This window comes from Anabas testudineus, chromosome 23 (assembly GCF_900324465.2).
Source record: "Anabas testudineus chromosome 23, fAnaTes1.2, whole genome shotgun sequence".
Lineage (NCBI taxonomy): Eukaryota > Metazoa > Chordata > Actinopteri > Anabantiformes > Anabantidae > Anabas > Anabas testudineus.
Genome location: NC_046631.1, coordinates 7838722 through 7854154, shown reverse-complemented (window position 1 = coordinate 7854154; position 15433 = coordinate 7838722). Strand labels below are relative to the sequence as shown.

General features: G+C 40.3%; 1 protein-coding gene across 2 annotated transcripts; it reads right to left on the bottom strand.

Annotated features, from left to right (window-relative positions):
* Positions 1 to 2117: 2117 nt before the first annotated feature.
* On the bottom strand, positions 2118 to 14640 carry LOC113163261 (proline-rich protein 5-like). Of its 2 annotated transcripts, none has more exons than XM_026361716.1 (10): positions 14360 to 14640; positions 12478 to 12566; positions 10302 to 10487; positions 8984 to 9064; positions 7966 to 8072; positions 6778 to 6869; positions 6557 to 6697; positions 3554 to 3698; positions 3101 to 3379; positions 2118 to 2979 (listed from the first exon to the last, which is right to left on the bottom strand). In XM_026361716.1, exons 2-10 carry the CDS (start codon positions 12501 to 12503, stop codon positions 2627 to 2629), a joined length of 1410 nt encoding a protein of 469 aa, XP_026217501.1. In that variant the 5' UTR covers positions 12504 to 12566; positions 14360 to 14640; the 3' UTR covers positions 2118 to 2626. The 2 variants fall into 2 exon arrangements, with proteins under 2 accessions (XP_026217501.1, XP_026217503.1); XM_026361718.1 differs by lacking the exon at positions 14360 to 14640 and adding an exon at positions 13434 to 13786.
* Between the last annotated feature and the right edge of the window lie 793 nt (positions 14641 to 15433).

Here is a 15433-nt window from a genome sequence, read left to right as displayed (position 1 = left end):
ATCAAGGTGTAAAGAGCCTCTTTGGAACCCAAAGGTCTTTGGTAGAAAGTAAAAACTGATCAGTTAGCTTTGCCATTTCAATTATTTTGGAGGAGACATGTCTTCTGCCTCTCTTAGCCTGTCAACTTGTCTCCTATAGTTATCTTAGTGGTCTATTATCCTAATTAGTGTACTTAGATACAACACAAACACACACACACACACACACACACACACTCTGACAGTCTGCTCTGTTAAGCTGTAAAATGACGCTGCACATCAGTATTTTACTGTTGATGCACACTACTGATACTCATCTACATTTAAGACATTTTCTCCTGCTTTGACATTTAAGTTAAAAGTAGCAGCTGATTGTTTACAATAAACGCAGCAGGGATCCAAACTTAAACAACAAACATCTATCAGCATGGAACTAATAAATCAAACATCACAGTAGAAACGTGACTATGTTTTGTACAGTGAAACATGTTTTTATTCTGCTGGTTTATTACTATTATTGTGGAAACAACAGAAGCATGGTGGTTGATACCAACCTGCGCTGAAGCTGCATCACTTCCTGGTTCAACCACTGTTTTGGATCAATGATCAGGTGTTGACACAGTGATAGAAGAATTCACTTCCCCAGCGCTTTATCTGCGTTTGTTCTCGGGAGATGGCAGCTGAGCCTGGAAACACAACGAGCACAGAGGCTGGAAAACACAGAGAACAACCACAAACCTGTCACTGTGAAATAGATGTTCAAATAGGAAGAAGATCTGACAACTTTCACACTCATTACACAGTTTGGGATTGAGGATTGATTCAAACCTGCTCCGAGGATCCGCACTCGTCCACAACATCAAGTGTGCTCCGACAACAACCAGCTCTTCTTTCTTTGCGACCTACACTTTTCTTTTAGAAGATAAACAGAATACAGGAATAACATCTTTGAAACACCCTCCTGCTCCTCACCAACACGCTGCGTCAGGACGCACAGCTGCATATCATGAGCTCATCAGCTGCCGAGGCTTAAAGGGATGTTCTGCACTTTTAAAATGTCTGTTTCACACTATTACACAGAATCAGTGCGAATATCTAATGTCACAGCTGCGCTGTTGATGAGAGATAGAAAAAGATTTAGAGTTAAACACCACATTTCATTATTGGTGATGCAAACTGAGCTCTTTAGAAACACTGGCTCCATCATCTACAGGCACAACAAACATCTGATTTTTGTAAAGGGCGCATTCATTAAGAAAGATGGAGTGTTTGTGGCCTGGATGGGATTTTCTCCCAGATGTGTAAACAGGAGAAACTCATGTTGAATAAAGTTTGTCCCTGTTTAGACAGACTTGAGGAGAACATATTGTATTTGTACATATTTGCAAATGGATTTCTGCTTTTTTAAGTAGGCACTGATACAACGTTAGAGGAGCTGAGATGAGCACAGGGTACATTTTTGCCTCTCTCTTTTTAGTCTTTAATTCTGAGAATCAAGGGGAAAACCCTGTAACTTCCTGTCAAAATGCAGTTTTTTGAATTTTTTTACCAATGGTTGCCATCATAAGAAATAAATGACTAAATGTAAAATGTAAACTGTCCTCTGCTGCCTAAAATATTGCTTAGAAACCTCCACAATAGCCGTTTTGACTTGTCTGACTGGCTGAATCACCCACTTACACATCCTCCCAGTGCTGACGTGCAGGCAATTTCAGTGATGATTTTAATTTGAAGAAATCCAAGAATAAAATAGAAACAGAATAAAACCAAAACAGTGATAGTAAGAAGGGTTATCCTTTTGGCAAGCTTCAAAGATTGGATTCATCGTTGTTTTAATACTTTAATAAAAAAAAATATGACATGAGATGAATCAAAAAGGCCACGTGGTTGTAAATTGCTTAAAATTAAAGTTCATTTTTAATCCAAATCTTTGTTTAAAAGTCACTTTTAAGTTAAATTTCCAGTAACCTTGATTTCCAGCTGTTATGTTGATGTTAGCAGCCATAATGGATCTGTTTAAACATCAAAGCAGCTGAAAACAATGGGACATACATTTGTCACAGAGAAAAAAAAAGACAGACAGATTGGAACAATTTCCGTCCCTTGAGGTGCTCAGTAAATCATTTTTAGACAAAGTGCATAGTTCAATGTAATGTTTTAATAATCAATTAATAAAATATGTTGTTCAATCAACAATATGAGCAATATGAACGGTTCAATCTGGAGCATTTTCTTGTACATTTGAAATGTTAAAGGTTCGAAGTTTAAAACTTTGTCAGCCGAAGCTTCAGCGTGTGCACCTGCACAGAGCATGTGTTAATGCTAACAGCTCTTCTCAGCAGCAAACTGAAAGAAGTTCACCTCTTAGAGAAACTCAGTCAATTTACATCAAATAATTTCTTCTTAAACTAGATTTAGTTTGAAATTCAGACTCTGTTTTAGGAATAAAGACCATTTCATAGAAAAATAATGTAGTTTGAAAGAATCCCTGATGATCTAGATTGTTCAGAAAACAGCAGGGGGCGTCACAGGGTGGGAGGAATGTCAGTCATGGCTCAGCATTGTTCACTCTTGTCCCTGCATCATAGAAGTTCACCCCCTTATATAAATGTGTGTGTGTGTGTGTGTGTGTGTGTGTGTGTGTGTGTCATGCCACACTCTGGCTGCTGCTGTCTCTGCTGTGAGTTGACTCGTCAGAACAATTTCGAGAGAAGTCCAGAAATATACCATCATGCTCCGGCTCTGAGTCCAAAAACTCCAGGATGTGGTCCATCACCAACTCTGGACTGGAGGACCGACTGGAACAGGAACATGTGTCTTCAGCCAACATTCGTGAGAGTGGAGGGGAGCCCGACACCAGCGCGCCTGTGCAGTGTGCGTCCCCACTATGGAAAGGCTCTCGGGGGATGCAGGGGGAGTGATGCTGTGGCTGGAGAGAGTGTGGCTCTGTGGGACTGTCAGTGTCTCTGGACTGGGGGCCCTGGCAGGAGGTCACAGTGTCTGTGCAAAGGACAATAAAAGTTCAGTGATTAAATGATCAACATGATCAGAAGTCTTGTTCTATCTATGCAGAAAGAATAATCTACTGTGAATATGTTTCTCGTTAGCCATGTGGTTCTACCTGAAAGTGCAGCAGAGTCCGTGGAAGCTGTTGAGTGAATCGTGAGACTGGATGTGCTGGTGTTAGTGGTGGAGTCGGCCACGCAGCCGCTCTCCTCCATGCAGGAAGTCATCTCGGAGACGGAGTGACGTCTGATACCTGTGCCTGTGGAGGAGTCCACGTCGTACTCCACCACAGGGGTCAGCATGGGAACATTGTAGCTCTTAGAGCGTACCACTGGGTTCTTGGCAACAGGGGAGTTGCCTGGCTTGCAAGGCCATGAGTGCTGCAAACGCTTTTCTGAAAAGATTCAGAGAGGGAGAAGAAAGAAAGACAGATTACTTTTGATTTCTATTGCTTTAGAACTGAAAAAGAACAAGACAACCACTGAAAACCCCAAGTATAACAGAACCCATAAACACCAGAACATTTGGAGGAGCACTCTGCACACACCACAGACTCTCACACACAAACCTAAGAGGCAGGAGGAGCAGTGCAAATTGGAGGAACCATCTCTGGAGTATAAGCCATGTGTCCCAAGGTAGGGAGAGACCACTTTCTGGATGAGGGACTCCAAACGCAGGTAGTCATCTGTTACACCTTTGGATTCATGGACACCCTGCATGAAAGACACACACACACACACATAAAAATCAGGAAACACAGGTTTGTGTTAGTTGGTAATTGCTACTTGTTGGCCGGTGGCAGTGGAAACTTTAAAAGCCATGAAAACATTTCCGAGGGTGAAAGAAAGAAAGCAAGAAGAATGAACGAGCTCAATTTGGGCTCCTTATTATTTCAACAACTCTCCCAGTGACAGCGAGTGGATTCAAAGACCTTATTTCACTGGATATTGTTTAAAACAGAAGACACTGTGCTTTTATAGACCTGGCCAGAAGACAAAACGAATAAACAGCTGAGAGAGTTGAATGCATTTAGTTACAATCTTGTACCGACTTAGATAAACACAGACACAGATGCTAAACTTCTACAGCATCTAGATGAACAGAAACAGAGCAAATTCTTTCACTTTGTGAGTGAAATGTTTAATTAAAGTATATTTTAAGATGATGGTGGTTATCTGTCTATAATACATTCATCACTTATATGTTCAGTATATGTTTTTAGTAGATAAATTGCTACTTTAAATAAGTTGCATAAATGAAGTTCACAATGGTGCTGCTATGAAAAACAATCACTATTCTGTTTGAAAGGTTCGAGCTCTTTGTTTACGTCTTTTTAACATTTCGATTTCCTCGTTCGGTGGTGCACATGGGTTCAGATCGCTCTGCAAATCACAAGGAAGAGATCAATCAAGTTTCAATAGACTGAATCAGTGAGCTCATCCATGAAAACCACAGCACAGAAACAAACCACATGAATAGAACAGACGTCTGTGAATTGGCGTCACAGCGCCTTAAAATAATTAAAGGGAAATTACTAACAGATGAAACAAGAAGTAGCAAAAACAGCAAATGTTCGGTGCTGAATTTTCTTTGTTAACTTTTTTTTTAATCTTATGTACTATGTACTTGACTCTACGTGTTTTCCCCCTTATCTTCTCTCATTTATGTTAATTTGATATTCATTATGAGCAAACAGACGCATTAAAATTCCTTCACATACTCACTGGAAACATGAGCAAAATAAATATAGGTTGTTTTCTCTATTTGAGTTTTTCTTGCCCTCCCTCTGCCTGTGTGTGGAAGCAGCAGATTTCGGTCAATGAGTCACTACAGCGATGTTCAAACTAACCCCCACACACTCACCCTCTTACAGTTCATGCACCCTGACACACTTGACAGCACATTTAATACACTTACATTCACACACATCTGCCCCTGACCAGTAAAATCTTAACTTTAAAGGAATAGACAAGGTTTTTGGAAGACTGGTCCTCGGATCAACTCTTAGTCGTTGACACCAAAATCATCAAATTATCTTTTACTAGTTAGAAGAAGAAAACAAATTTCCAATGTCCAGTTGTGTTTTTAGAGTTACTGCTTCAAACTTTCAGCACAGCCCAGTTCACTCTTAGATTAATTGATGAACAAATAATAATAATAACTAATAATAATAAGTAAATTGAAATCTTTCCTTGAGTTCTTCCAAAACATTTGCATAGTTGCTGTACTGTTCAAACATCTCAATGAAAAGCCCCACGTTCAACTGGGGTGTCTAAAGGATGATACGTGTAGTAGCATAAACATTTAACATTAAATCATAAAAAGAGATAAGGTTTGCTTGCGTTTAATACTTTAATTAAGATGCTTGGCTGACTGTTCAGAAATAGTTATTTCTATTTACAACTAGTTTTAGAATAACTCCAGGTATCACGAGGGATTCTTTCTAAGATGGATTTAATTTAATGAATGTAACTGTGTTGAATTTCATAGAACATACAATGCAGAATTCATCTGGACTCCTCTTGTACTTTTTCTTCTGCACTCAGAAACAAGGCGCTCTGATCTTCTGAGAACTCGACTGTTCACTTTGATGCACTTGGCTCTAAAAGCACTCGTACTCTGCTGTATGTCACTTGTGTGTTGTTAGTAATCAGTCTTTTCAATTGTTTCATTTGAATGACTTTTACAGGCTTGTAAAACTACACAGCTTTATATTATACAGCTGAGAAACACATTTTTATAGAAGTTGTTTTTTTCTCGCTTTGTCCTTTGTTCAGTTCTGTGAAATATGGATTCAATCAATGCCCATCACGACAAACAATGTCTTACTCAATCCATTAGCTACATACAAAATCCATTAGTTATTCTGTGCATGAAAAAGTACAACACCACAGTCAAACAAGCTCCCTAACTGTACCAATGGGAAGTAAAGGTAATTAACAATTTACTGTGTGCAGCTAAAAGTCACTGCACAATGAATGAGTAACTAAACCAAATAAACCAGTTCAGTTAAAAAATATTATGCACAGGGGACACGTGAATGTCCATGCTCTCATTACTTAACAGACCAGGGCAAATTGTCACATATTGTGTTAACTATTTCCCTCAACTCTAATTCTACTTTTAAAAATGAACTAATAATTGATAATTGATTGATTTGCTGAGTTTTTCTGTTCTTGTGAGGATGTCAAGGTCTTAAAGGGCAGTGTAAACTTGAATTTTTCACACAGACAAACCTCAACATAAACACTCACTCAGAGATGCAAACAGACACAGACAGGGTACAGAGAGTACTGGGCGGTCATGGGAAGACGGCTGCACTCTGTGCTCACATTGACATTACTTCCTCTGAGATCCCCTGGCAAGAAAAAAAAATTAAGCCTCTTTCTCTATCCTCAGCTTCTCTTTCTCTTCCCATCTGTTGTAATTTGCCCTTAACCCCCAAATATTATATGTTTTTGCTATGTGTGTGAGGGGATGTGTGGAGCACAGTTGGGAAAGCATGAGGGAAAAAAAGGCACAAAGGAAAAAGGCCTGTGTGTGGGCGGGTGGGGGTTGGTGGGCGGTGTACCTGTAGGATTAGCAGCATCTGGATTATCGAAGGAGGAACTCTGGCTCGGGGTCGAGACAGAGCCTCGTCCAGTTTCAGGTTAAGGGTGATAATGTTCCTGAAGTGGAGCAGAGCTAACTGACGCACCGATGGCTCTTTGCCCTAAAAACATACGCGTCAACATATTAGAGCTGTATGAGACGTTATGTATGAGTATGCCAAAGGGTTTGTACTGCATGTACCTGTACAGGATAGAAGATGGCCTGCAGCATCGACAGAACATCACAGAAGAAGAAGTCCCATGTATCGGCCAGGGAGTCCAGCAATTTCTGACCTATTTGACACATTTGGGAGAAAATTACAAATAAATACAAAAGCTGATGCACTGGTATAAGAAGAGCTGGGGCTGTCCGGCCCACACAATACAAAAATGCATCACAAAGAAGGCAGAAATAGTGGATAAATTGCTAAATGTCACAACGTTCATAGGCTCTGACAAAGTCCCAAGAAAACTAGAGCTACTCAAAGCTAATTTTGCAGTGCACCTCTGTGCAAGTACAGTGTCTGTTCCACACCCACATGCAAACAACTGTTGATCAAGCCAGAACAATGGTGCAGCAAGTCACTGTGTTCTTTTAGATTTGAAATTTCTCACTAAATGAATGTTGTGTAATTGACGTAAAACATCACTTCCTGTGACAGCAGCACTGAAATTCACTCATAGTCAGTGTATGTGTTTCTGTGGGTGCTTTATCATTTCAAAGGTTCTACAAATAAAGGTCACACTTACCACAACAGAGAGAACAAAATACCTTTTGTCCCTTGTTCTCCCCTCTTCAAGGACTCTCTCTCACTCTGACTGTGTGTGTGCATATGTGTGCGTGTGATTGTGCATACAGCAGTGTAGTCCCAAAAAATATTTGTCACTAGGAGTGATAGTGAGAGATAAAGCCTTGTTCTCACATTCGAACTAATAGTTCAATGGTTACCTACAAACTGGTAAATTTAGTAAATAATTATTTTTCCCTGCTGAGACTTTTGTCACATTGAGATAAAACTGTTAAACACTAAACTTTCTGAAATGAATCACTGGTGCAGGGAATACCCCATTTCAAAGCTGGACGCGCAGTTAATAACCAAGACAAATCTAAAATTCAGTACTCAACAACAGACATTCATACAACAGACTTTACACATCTTTCATATTGTTAGGTTTTATATCTGTAAATACAGACTATAGCTCTGAGATTTACTACAGAGGGAAACAGTTGGTAAACAGTTTGTTTTTTTCTCCCAATGTATAAGAATAAATTGATAGATTGCTAAATGTGTACTAAATTGTCTTTGAATAAAAATGAACGTGTCATACCCTCATAACTGAATGTGGATAGTTTTTATTATTTAACATTTATGTGTGTGATTACACATACCTTCATAGAAGCGGATCTTGTCTCTCAGTATAACCATGCCTTTTGTGAGAAGCTGGTTCTGAAGGCACTCGGTAAAGAAGGAGCCAAGCTCAGTCTTCAATAGCTGCCTGCAAAAAAGCACAACAGTGTACACATATGCAATACAGGCAATTGCACACATGCACACACACAAACTATCACTAATAAGTCCAAATGCTGAACATGTATGAGATATAATTAACACAAGCTTCAATGTTTAAACAGCAGCAGGCTCAGGAAATTAGAAAAATGTTACTCACACTGAAAACAAAAGAACTATAAACACAAGTAGAGATTAGTGCAACAGCTCAGTTGTTGTTATTACAGCAAAGGAAAACTGGACGTTTAATCTTCATGGCACATAAAGTATCACTAGAAAAAGTAAAACTATAATTTAATCGAGATTGTTAGTCCTTGAGTTGTGATTACTGCCATGTTTTTGCAACTTAAAAGGGAGATCGGCCATCAGTGTTGGACTCAATGTATATGTGTAGTAAATTTATTGTCCATGACTGGAGCCTTCTCTTTGCTGCCCTCAGCTACACTCTAACAAAACACAGGACTGGGCCCTCTGTGACCTTATTTCGCCTTTTAAACAAGTTCTAGGTATTTCTGAGTCAGCAGACAGTATAGTGAACAACAGCAACAGACAAAAGCATTCCCCATAATCAAACTGATTGGGTGAGGTTACAGCCCTGGGTATGTGTTAACGTTAGTACTTCAGCAAAAATAAATGTAGTGTGTTGAAGCGGTTTTTGTGTTTATATGGGAGAAAGAGTGTTTACACCTGTAAGAAATCTGTCGCTCCAGTGAGGCAAGACGAGAAATTAGTGAAGAAAACACGTCATTTAGTTAAATGTCATAAAGTGCAAACTCAGCAGGAGGTGTAAAAAAAAAAAAAAAATCAGCACGCCTCAGTAAAAGTAAGCAAGCGAGTGTGAGAAAAACAGAAAAATAAAAAACAGGAAGACGGATGGATGAAAACACACACAGAGCTAACCTTACACCTTCATTCAGAGTGTACAGTTCGTTTTCTCCCAGATCCTTCCTCTGGAAAACTGAGATCACTGCGTTGTGGATGCTGCATAAACACATGGAAGCATTTAGGATACTTATTAAAAGTGACTAATGTGTAGAACAAAAATAATATTACATGAGTCAATCTTGTGCTGATTAGCCCAAATTATTTTCTGATGTTTACATGAACGAAATAGAGCTACATTTTTAAATATACTGTGTCATAGTTTATATGGTGCATATAATTATACATTTCTATAAGTTATATAAATAACTTCTTATGCGATTTCATTTGATTTGTTACGGTTGATCAACTTGCCCATGTCATGACACATACTTAGCTTTATTGTAATGAACTGATGACAATGACTGAACAAATGCAGTCAAGACAAGCTGGAGTCAGGTCTCTGACTGTCCATGAGTGGCCTAACCTGAATTAAACTTTATAAACCATCTGTGGAAAGACCTGACGATGGCAATTCACAGACACTTCTCATGCAAACTGATGGAGCTCGAAAGGATTTGTCAGGAAGAATAGGATAAACTGCACGAATCAAGGGACACAAAGCTTGTAGTAACTTACCCAAGAAGACTCAAAGCAGTAATTACTGAATCAAAGCTCTCAATACTTTTGTAAATCAAAGGTCGCAGTTCTTGAGTTTTAATACATTTGCAAACATTAGTAAAAACATCTTTTCACTTTGTCATCACGCCAAATATAGTAGAAACAAAAGTAAACCATTCAAATTTTATTTTGCATAGGCTCAGAACATTGATGACCAAAAACCCTGTTATGTATTCAGTCCAGCTCATGTGGTTCATGCAGCACACCAACCACCACACAAAGTTCCTGTTTTCTACTCTCTGCTGTGTAGTTTTAAATAAAAATGAAACATCATAAAAATAACCAGCTAAAGAAGAAAAGAATCTATGAGGCAGAATGGGATTAAAAAAAGAGGAGTGAGAGATGGATGGAGATAAAGGAAGATACTGATAGAGCCTGAGGGAAGAGAGACGAGCATGTGGGCTTGTATGTGTGAAAAAAAGGTTCCTATTAATAGAATGAATAAAAGTAGAAATACAGCTTTCTGGTGGTGCTGTTTATTCTAACATGACATCGGCAGTGAAAAAGGCATCCATAAACAAACAAGTTCACATGTGTGTAAACATACGCATGACAGCTTAAGTTGAGACACATGGATGGGTAAAAAACATTTTCACATTGATAAAGTAAACCAACGTGCCTCACTGTTAAGACAGACTGTAAATACACATGTCAAATCTCAGTGTCTCACACCAACCTGTTCCATGTGGCATTGGCCCCAGCCCTCCTCTGCTGGGTCCCTTTGTCCTTGCTGCACTCTTCTGCCAGTCCCCCAGTTGTCCCTCCCTTCTCCCCACCTGCACCAGTTGGGGTTTTAGCCTGCGACAGGTCAGTCAGACTGGAGGACGAGCCATTTCCCAACTTCAGTTTGTGGTGGAGACTCCTTGAAATCCAAAATAAAGAAGGAGAAATAACAGGCACAGTTTGCATCCAGCATTGGTATTGGACAGATGTTGAAAGTATATTTAGTGTCACTGTTCGAAGAGTTTATTGAGAGATGATTGTTTTTTTATTAGCCATCTGTTCATGTTCATGTCATTCATACAGCAGATGGAAATATACAGCAGAGAGACAGGTACAGAGAGATGACGAGAACAGAGAAACTGAAAGAGGAAAATGTAAACAAAGAAATGGAGAGAAGAGAAAACTGGAGGGATGAACAGAGATAAAGAGGGAGAATAAATTACACAATAATCATATTGATATAATAATAATCAGTGTGTGCTTTCAGGTAGTTAAATGTTAAGTTTTCACGGTTTGGTTGTTTAGTTTAGCTATGATAATGCATTTGGATTTTGGATTCGTCTCTGAATTACAGGCTGGCATTTTTACAGTAACATGTAATATGTAGACCAAATAATGATTCAATTAACTGTGAAAATAATCAGATGAGGAATCTAAAATAATCATTATTAGTTATCCTGGTTACATGTGTTTGTATTTATTTATGCATATACAGCACATGCAAGCAAGTACACATATACAGACTACACATTGTTTTTAATATTGCTGCATTATCTCTACTGTCCAATAGACTTACTCAAATAACTGAAGAGGACCGCATATCTTGACACCATCAGTGTATGATACACTGATCTGAATGAGAAGTAAATGGAAAAAAAGGATGGGGACAATGTGAAGATGAAGCATCACTAACTCCCTCGTTCACATGCATCTTTCTTCTTTCTTTGCTCTTGTTTTTGATTCGTTTCCTTTCACTTTTGGTTCTACTAGCTCAGCTCTTTCTACTCTTCTTTCCCACTTTAACTCTCTTTCTCCCTTTGCCAGTCCGTGCCAATGGGTGACCATGTGACCATGTGAGCTTTTGTGCCAAGCGGACAAAGGAAACCTTTGAGGTTCAAGAGCTGCCAAGAGGCAGGGGAAGGATTTAAAGGTGACACACATTTCACTTCCTTCTTCTCTCTGTCTCTCACTGTGGACTCAGGATAGATAAAAGCTGTTTGCACATGTTGACCCAATTAACTCATCACTGTTTAAGTTTTAATATGCACACTGATACAGTCTGCTTTTTTCTTGGAAATGTTGTGTAAGCTGTCCTATCCCAATGAACACTCTTCAGATAAATGTCAATAACCTAATAATTCAATAAGAATTAAATTTAGATTACTTGAAAAAGGAGGAAAAAGAAGAAATACAGAAAAAGAAGGGATAGAAAACTTGAGACATGAAAAGAATGTGACGGGCAAGAGGAGAATATGTGTGAGTGTGTGTGTGTTGTAGGTCAGTCCGTCATCCTGGATCTCAGTTCAACTCCACATAAATAGGTCAGTGTGAGAAACAGGAGCCCAGTGCTCGGTCACACACATAGGGAAACACTCACACACCTGGAGTTAAAGTGAAAATGAGTTTCGGAAGTGTCTCAGAAATTTCAGAGATGTATCTTGTGCCACTGAAACTACACCTGACAGCTTGGTCAAACGTGTTCTCCTGAATTATGGATGATGGCGTTCATAAAATGGAGGCACATATGGAGATTAAAAATGTCGAAGCATCCTGACACAATCCCCTCTGCTGATGGACAAAAGCTATTTATTTCTACATTTTGCATAAATTAAAGAATGCTAATGTCTTCAGGAAGTTAGATTGTTGTTGTTTTTGGCTCTGAAACAACAGGAAGAGTTGAGAGAAAAGGCTGTGGTCTAATTACTAAACAAAAGAGGATAAGGGGATCTCGGCATGAATGAAAGAATGAATGAGGTCATTTAGGAATGTGTGTGTGTGTGTGTCTTTCACTTTCATCCACCTTCGTGTGTTCTAAAGGACTGAGACAAAGAGAGAAAACGAAAAGTGTTGCAGTAAAACTCCAACGTGACCTGCCAGCTGCAGAGTGTGTGTGTGTGTGTGTGTCTTACCTCCGAATGGAGCCCTGTTGTTCCATGTTTGCCTTTACAGACAGCCACACTTAGTAATCACCAAGTAACTGCGATACACCAATCAGCATCTGTAAAAGAAAACAAACACAGTTACAGGTCGAGTAATTACAGTTTATCGACTAGAAGAGCTTTCAAATGCATCATCTAGGGAGACAAAAAATACATAAACGTATAACTACTCATTGAAGAACCCAATCTGTGAAATATTTAGTAGCAGACTTTACAATGTCAGTGTGTCTGTGCATATGAAAATGAAAAGATGGGATGTGCACTATAAGTGCAGCAGTAAAATACATCAGTTCTCAGAAAGACTGGTACGGTAAACTGGCTGACACTTACAGGCATGCAGACGTCTCCACTCACTGCCTAGCTAATAAGACACAGTATTCTAATCAAATTACAGTAAAGTGGTTGAGACAGATATTTGATCCTACCACGAACTCAAATGCCCCTGCTCACCTACTCAATTGCTCGCTCGCTTACTCTCTCTGCCACACACACACACACACACACACACATATGCAGATAGAATAACACATATCAGGCAGGTTTGAGCTCAGGGCCAAACAGGGTACGGCTGAGGCTTCCTCATGACCTATATCACTTTCTTAACCAAAACCTCTTCATCTTGTTTGGTTTTCCTCTGAGCCTAAGTACGGTGATAAAATATGCAGCATTAAAGCTGAGTTACTGTTGAGGTCATATTCACAGCAATCATCGTCTTTTCAGTGATGTGTTTGACTGTTTGGCCAGCAGACTTTCCAGTGGTTTAAGCTTCCTGGAAATTGAGTTGCTGTGCAATATAAACAATAACCTGCTGTTGCCTGGCAGCTGCACTTGTACATTTCCTTGTCTATTTTATCTATTAATTCTGTATTATCAGGTTTGTACATTCACTGTCAAACACTTTGGTCAACACAATTCTAATCACATACATTGCCTGAAGCACACGATGCAGAGGAGGCCAAGGTGAAGCCGTTTAGACAAGAAGATCTGAGACCAGGAAGGCCACAGCTGTTGAGGTTTGGGTGAGATAAAAAGGCTGATATGGTGTCATAACGCTGCGTAGCTGGCTCAGTGTGGCTTTGGTCTGGATCTGGACTGGATGATACACACGCACCGCCGTTTATTCCTGGTGCTGAAAGTCCTGCCTCTTGTCTCCGACTGACTCTTAAGCCACATTACACTGTGGTTCAGTGACTTGCTTAAGGCTGGAGCTACGTGAGCTGTGGTTCCAGGAGCTCAGGCCAGATTCTCTTGAGCAGTCAAGAGAGTGAAATCAGCGACTTCCCACTCATTTAAAACCTTTTTGGAGTACGAAGCCTCCTCCTCCTCCTCCTCCTCCTCCTCCTCCCGCCTCACTCAGCAGTACACCGTTTACATTGTAAGTAGATATGAAGGAGTCAACTGCTGAAAATGAACACCCATAATCTGCTTCAACAAGAAGACACCACAAACACAGACACAGACACACTCTGCAGACCGGCAGCACAGCAGTGAGATGACCACACAAGTGTGTTGAGTAAACGTGTGGAGTGTGTAGCAGCAGGTTCGTCTGCTCTATGGCAAGAAACCAAACCACAACTTGGAGGTCCTGCTATAAAAAGGGTAAACCACTGGAGTCCGTCCAGCTCCTGACAAACACTCAGTGTGTCTCTTGTCTTCTTGAGTTCTTACAGTGCACAGGAAATCTCGACTGTGGTGCATGAAATCAGATGTTATATCACCAATAACACTTATACAATACAGAAATAGAGAAGACGCAGGCTCCTGTGAGGTATTTAAGGCAGTAACAGGCTGAAGACGACGCGTCCTGCTGTTTAATCTTGTCCCATTAACAGCTCCCTGAGTTTGGACTCACCTTCACCTTCTCTCACGTCGTCCTCGCTCCTTCCACAGCAGGTGCTCCTCTCCCGCGTGCGTCTGTGACGGCTGCCGCTCTGCACGCACGACCAGCGCGCGAGCGGTTAAAAAAACAAACAAACAAACAAACAAACAAACAAAACAAAACAAAACAAAACACACAAAAAAACAGAGATAATAAAAATAAATAATAAATAAATAAATTAAAAAAAAAAGCTCCGGTGTGTGAACGTGAAGCCCGCGTGCGAGCCGTTCGCAGGACTGCCGCTGCGCGCGAGCGAGCGAGCGAGCGTCGTCGGGAGACGGGAAGTGAGAAAAGCGGCGAAGGCGCGCGCACGCGAGAGAGAGAGAGAGAGAGAGAGAGTGATGGGTGCGTGTGCGTGGGTGGGTGTGTGCGTGCACGTCGTGTGCGCAGGGGTCGGTGGGTGAGAAATGGAGCCTGTGGAAAGTGTGTGTGGTTAAATATGTGATAAGTACACAACAAAGAGAAGTCGACAGTTGTTAACTGGTCACACGACCTCAGTGAGCGCCTTTTTATTTGACCCACCTACTTTGACAGGATTATAAAACTGTGTCACAGTAGAAGAAGTGATTTATTCATTGTCTAGTTGTGGGAACATATAAAGAAACAACTTAAAGCCACAATAAACAATCTATCTATATATATAAATATAAAACTGTCAATCACATGACTCACCTCTGACCTGTAATAGTCAAGAGGTGAGAAGAGTTATCTTGTAGAAGCAGATAACTTAATACTGTCGGTTACAAATGATCAAATCAATCCGAATCACTTTGAGACACTACGCCTCACAAATATCCCGTTTGTGAAAGCACAAGAAGAAAAGTCAGCGAGGTCCTCCGAAAGGATCCACTGGACATCCATCCATCCATCCATCCATCCATCCATCCGAGGACAGCCTCGTCAACACAACAGCAGCACTGAACACGCTGGACGTTACGCGGCGTGCTCGGCGGCTACATGAGCTCCTGTGTGTGTGTTTGTGTGTGTTTGTGTCTTCTCACTTCAGAGTCACCTTGTATTTACAAGCGATCAGCTGCACACTATCTA

What these genes read in the sequence shown, in the direction of transcription:
- LOC113163261 (XM_026361716.1), bottom strand. Translation starts at nt 12,503, where the DNA reads ATGGAACAACAGGGCTCCATTCGGAG. An exon ending in ACTCTGAATGAAGGTGTAAG is followed by an intron (nt 8,073 to 8,983) that starts GTTAGCTCTGTG and finishes GCTTTTTTGCAG; the next exon opens with GCAGCTATTGAAGACTGAGC. An exon ending in CAAGATCCGCTTCTATGAAG is followed by an intron (nt 6,870 to 7,965) that starts GTATGTGTAATC and finishes TGTGTCAAATAG; the next exon opens with GTCAGAAATTGCTGGACTCC.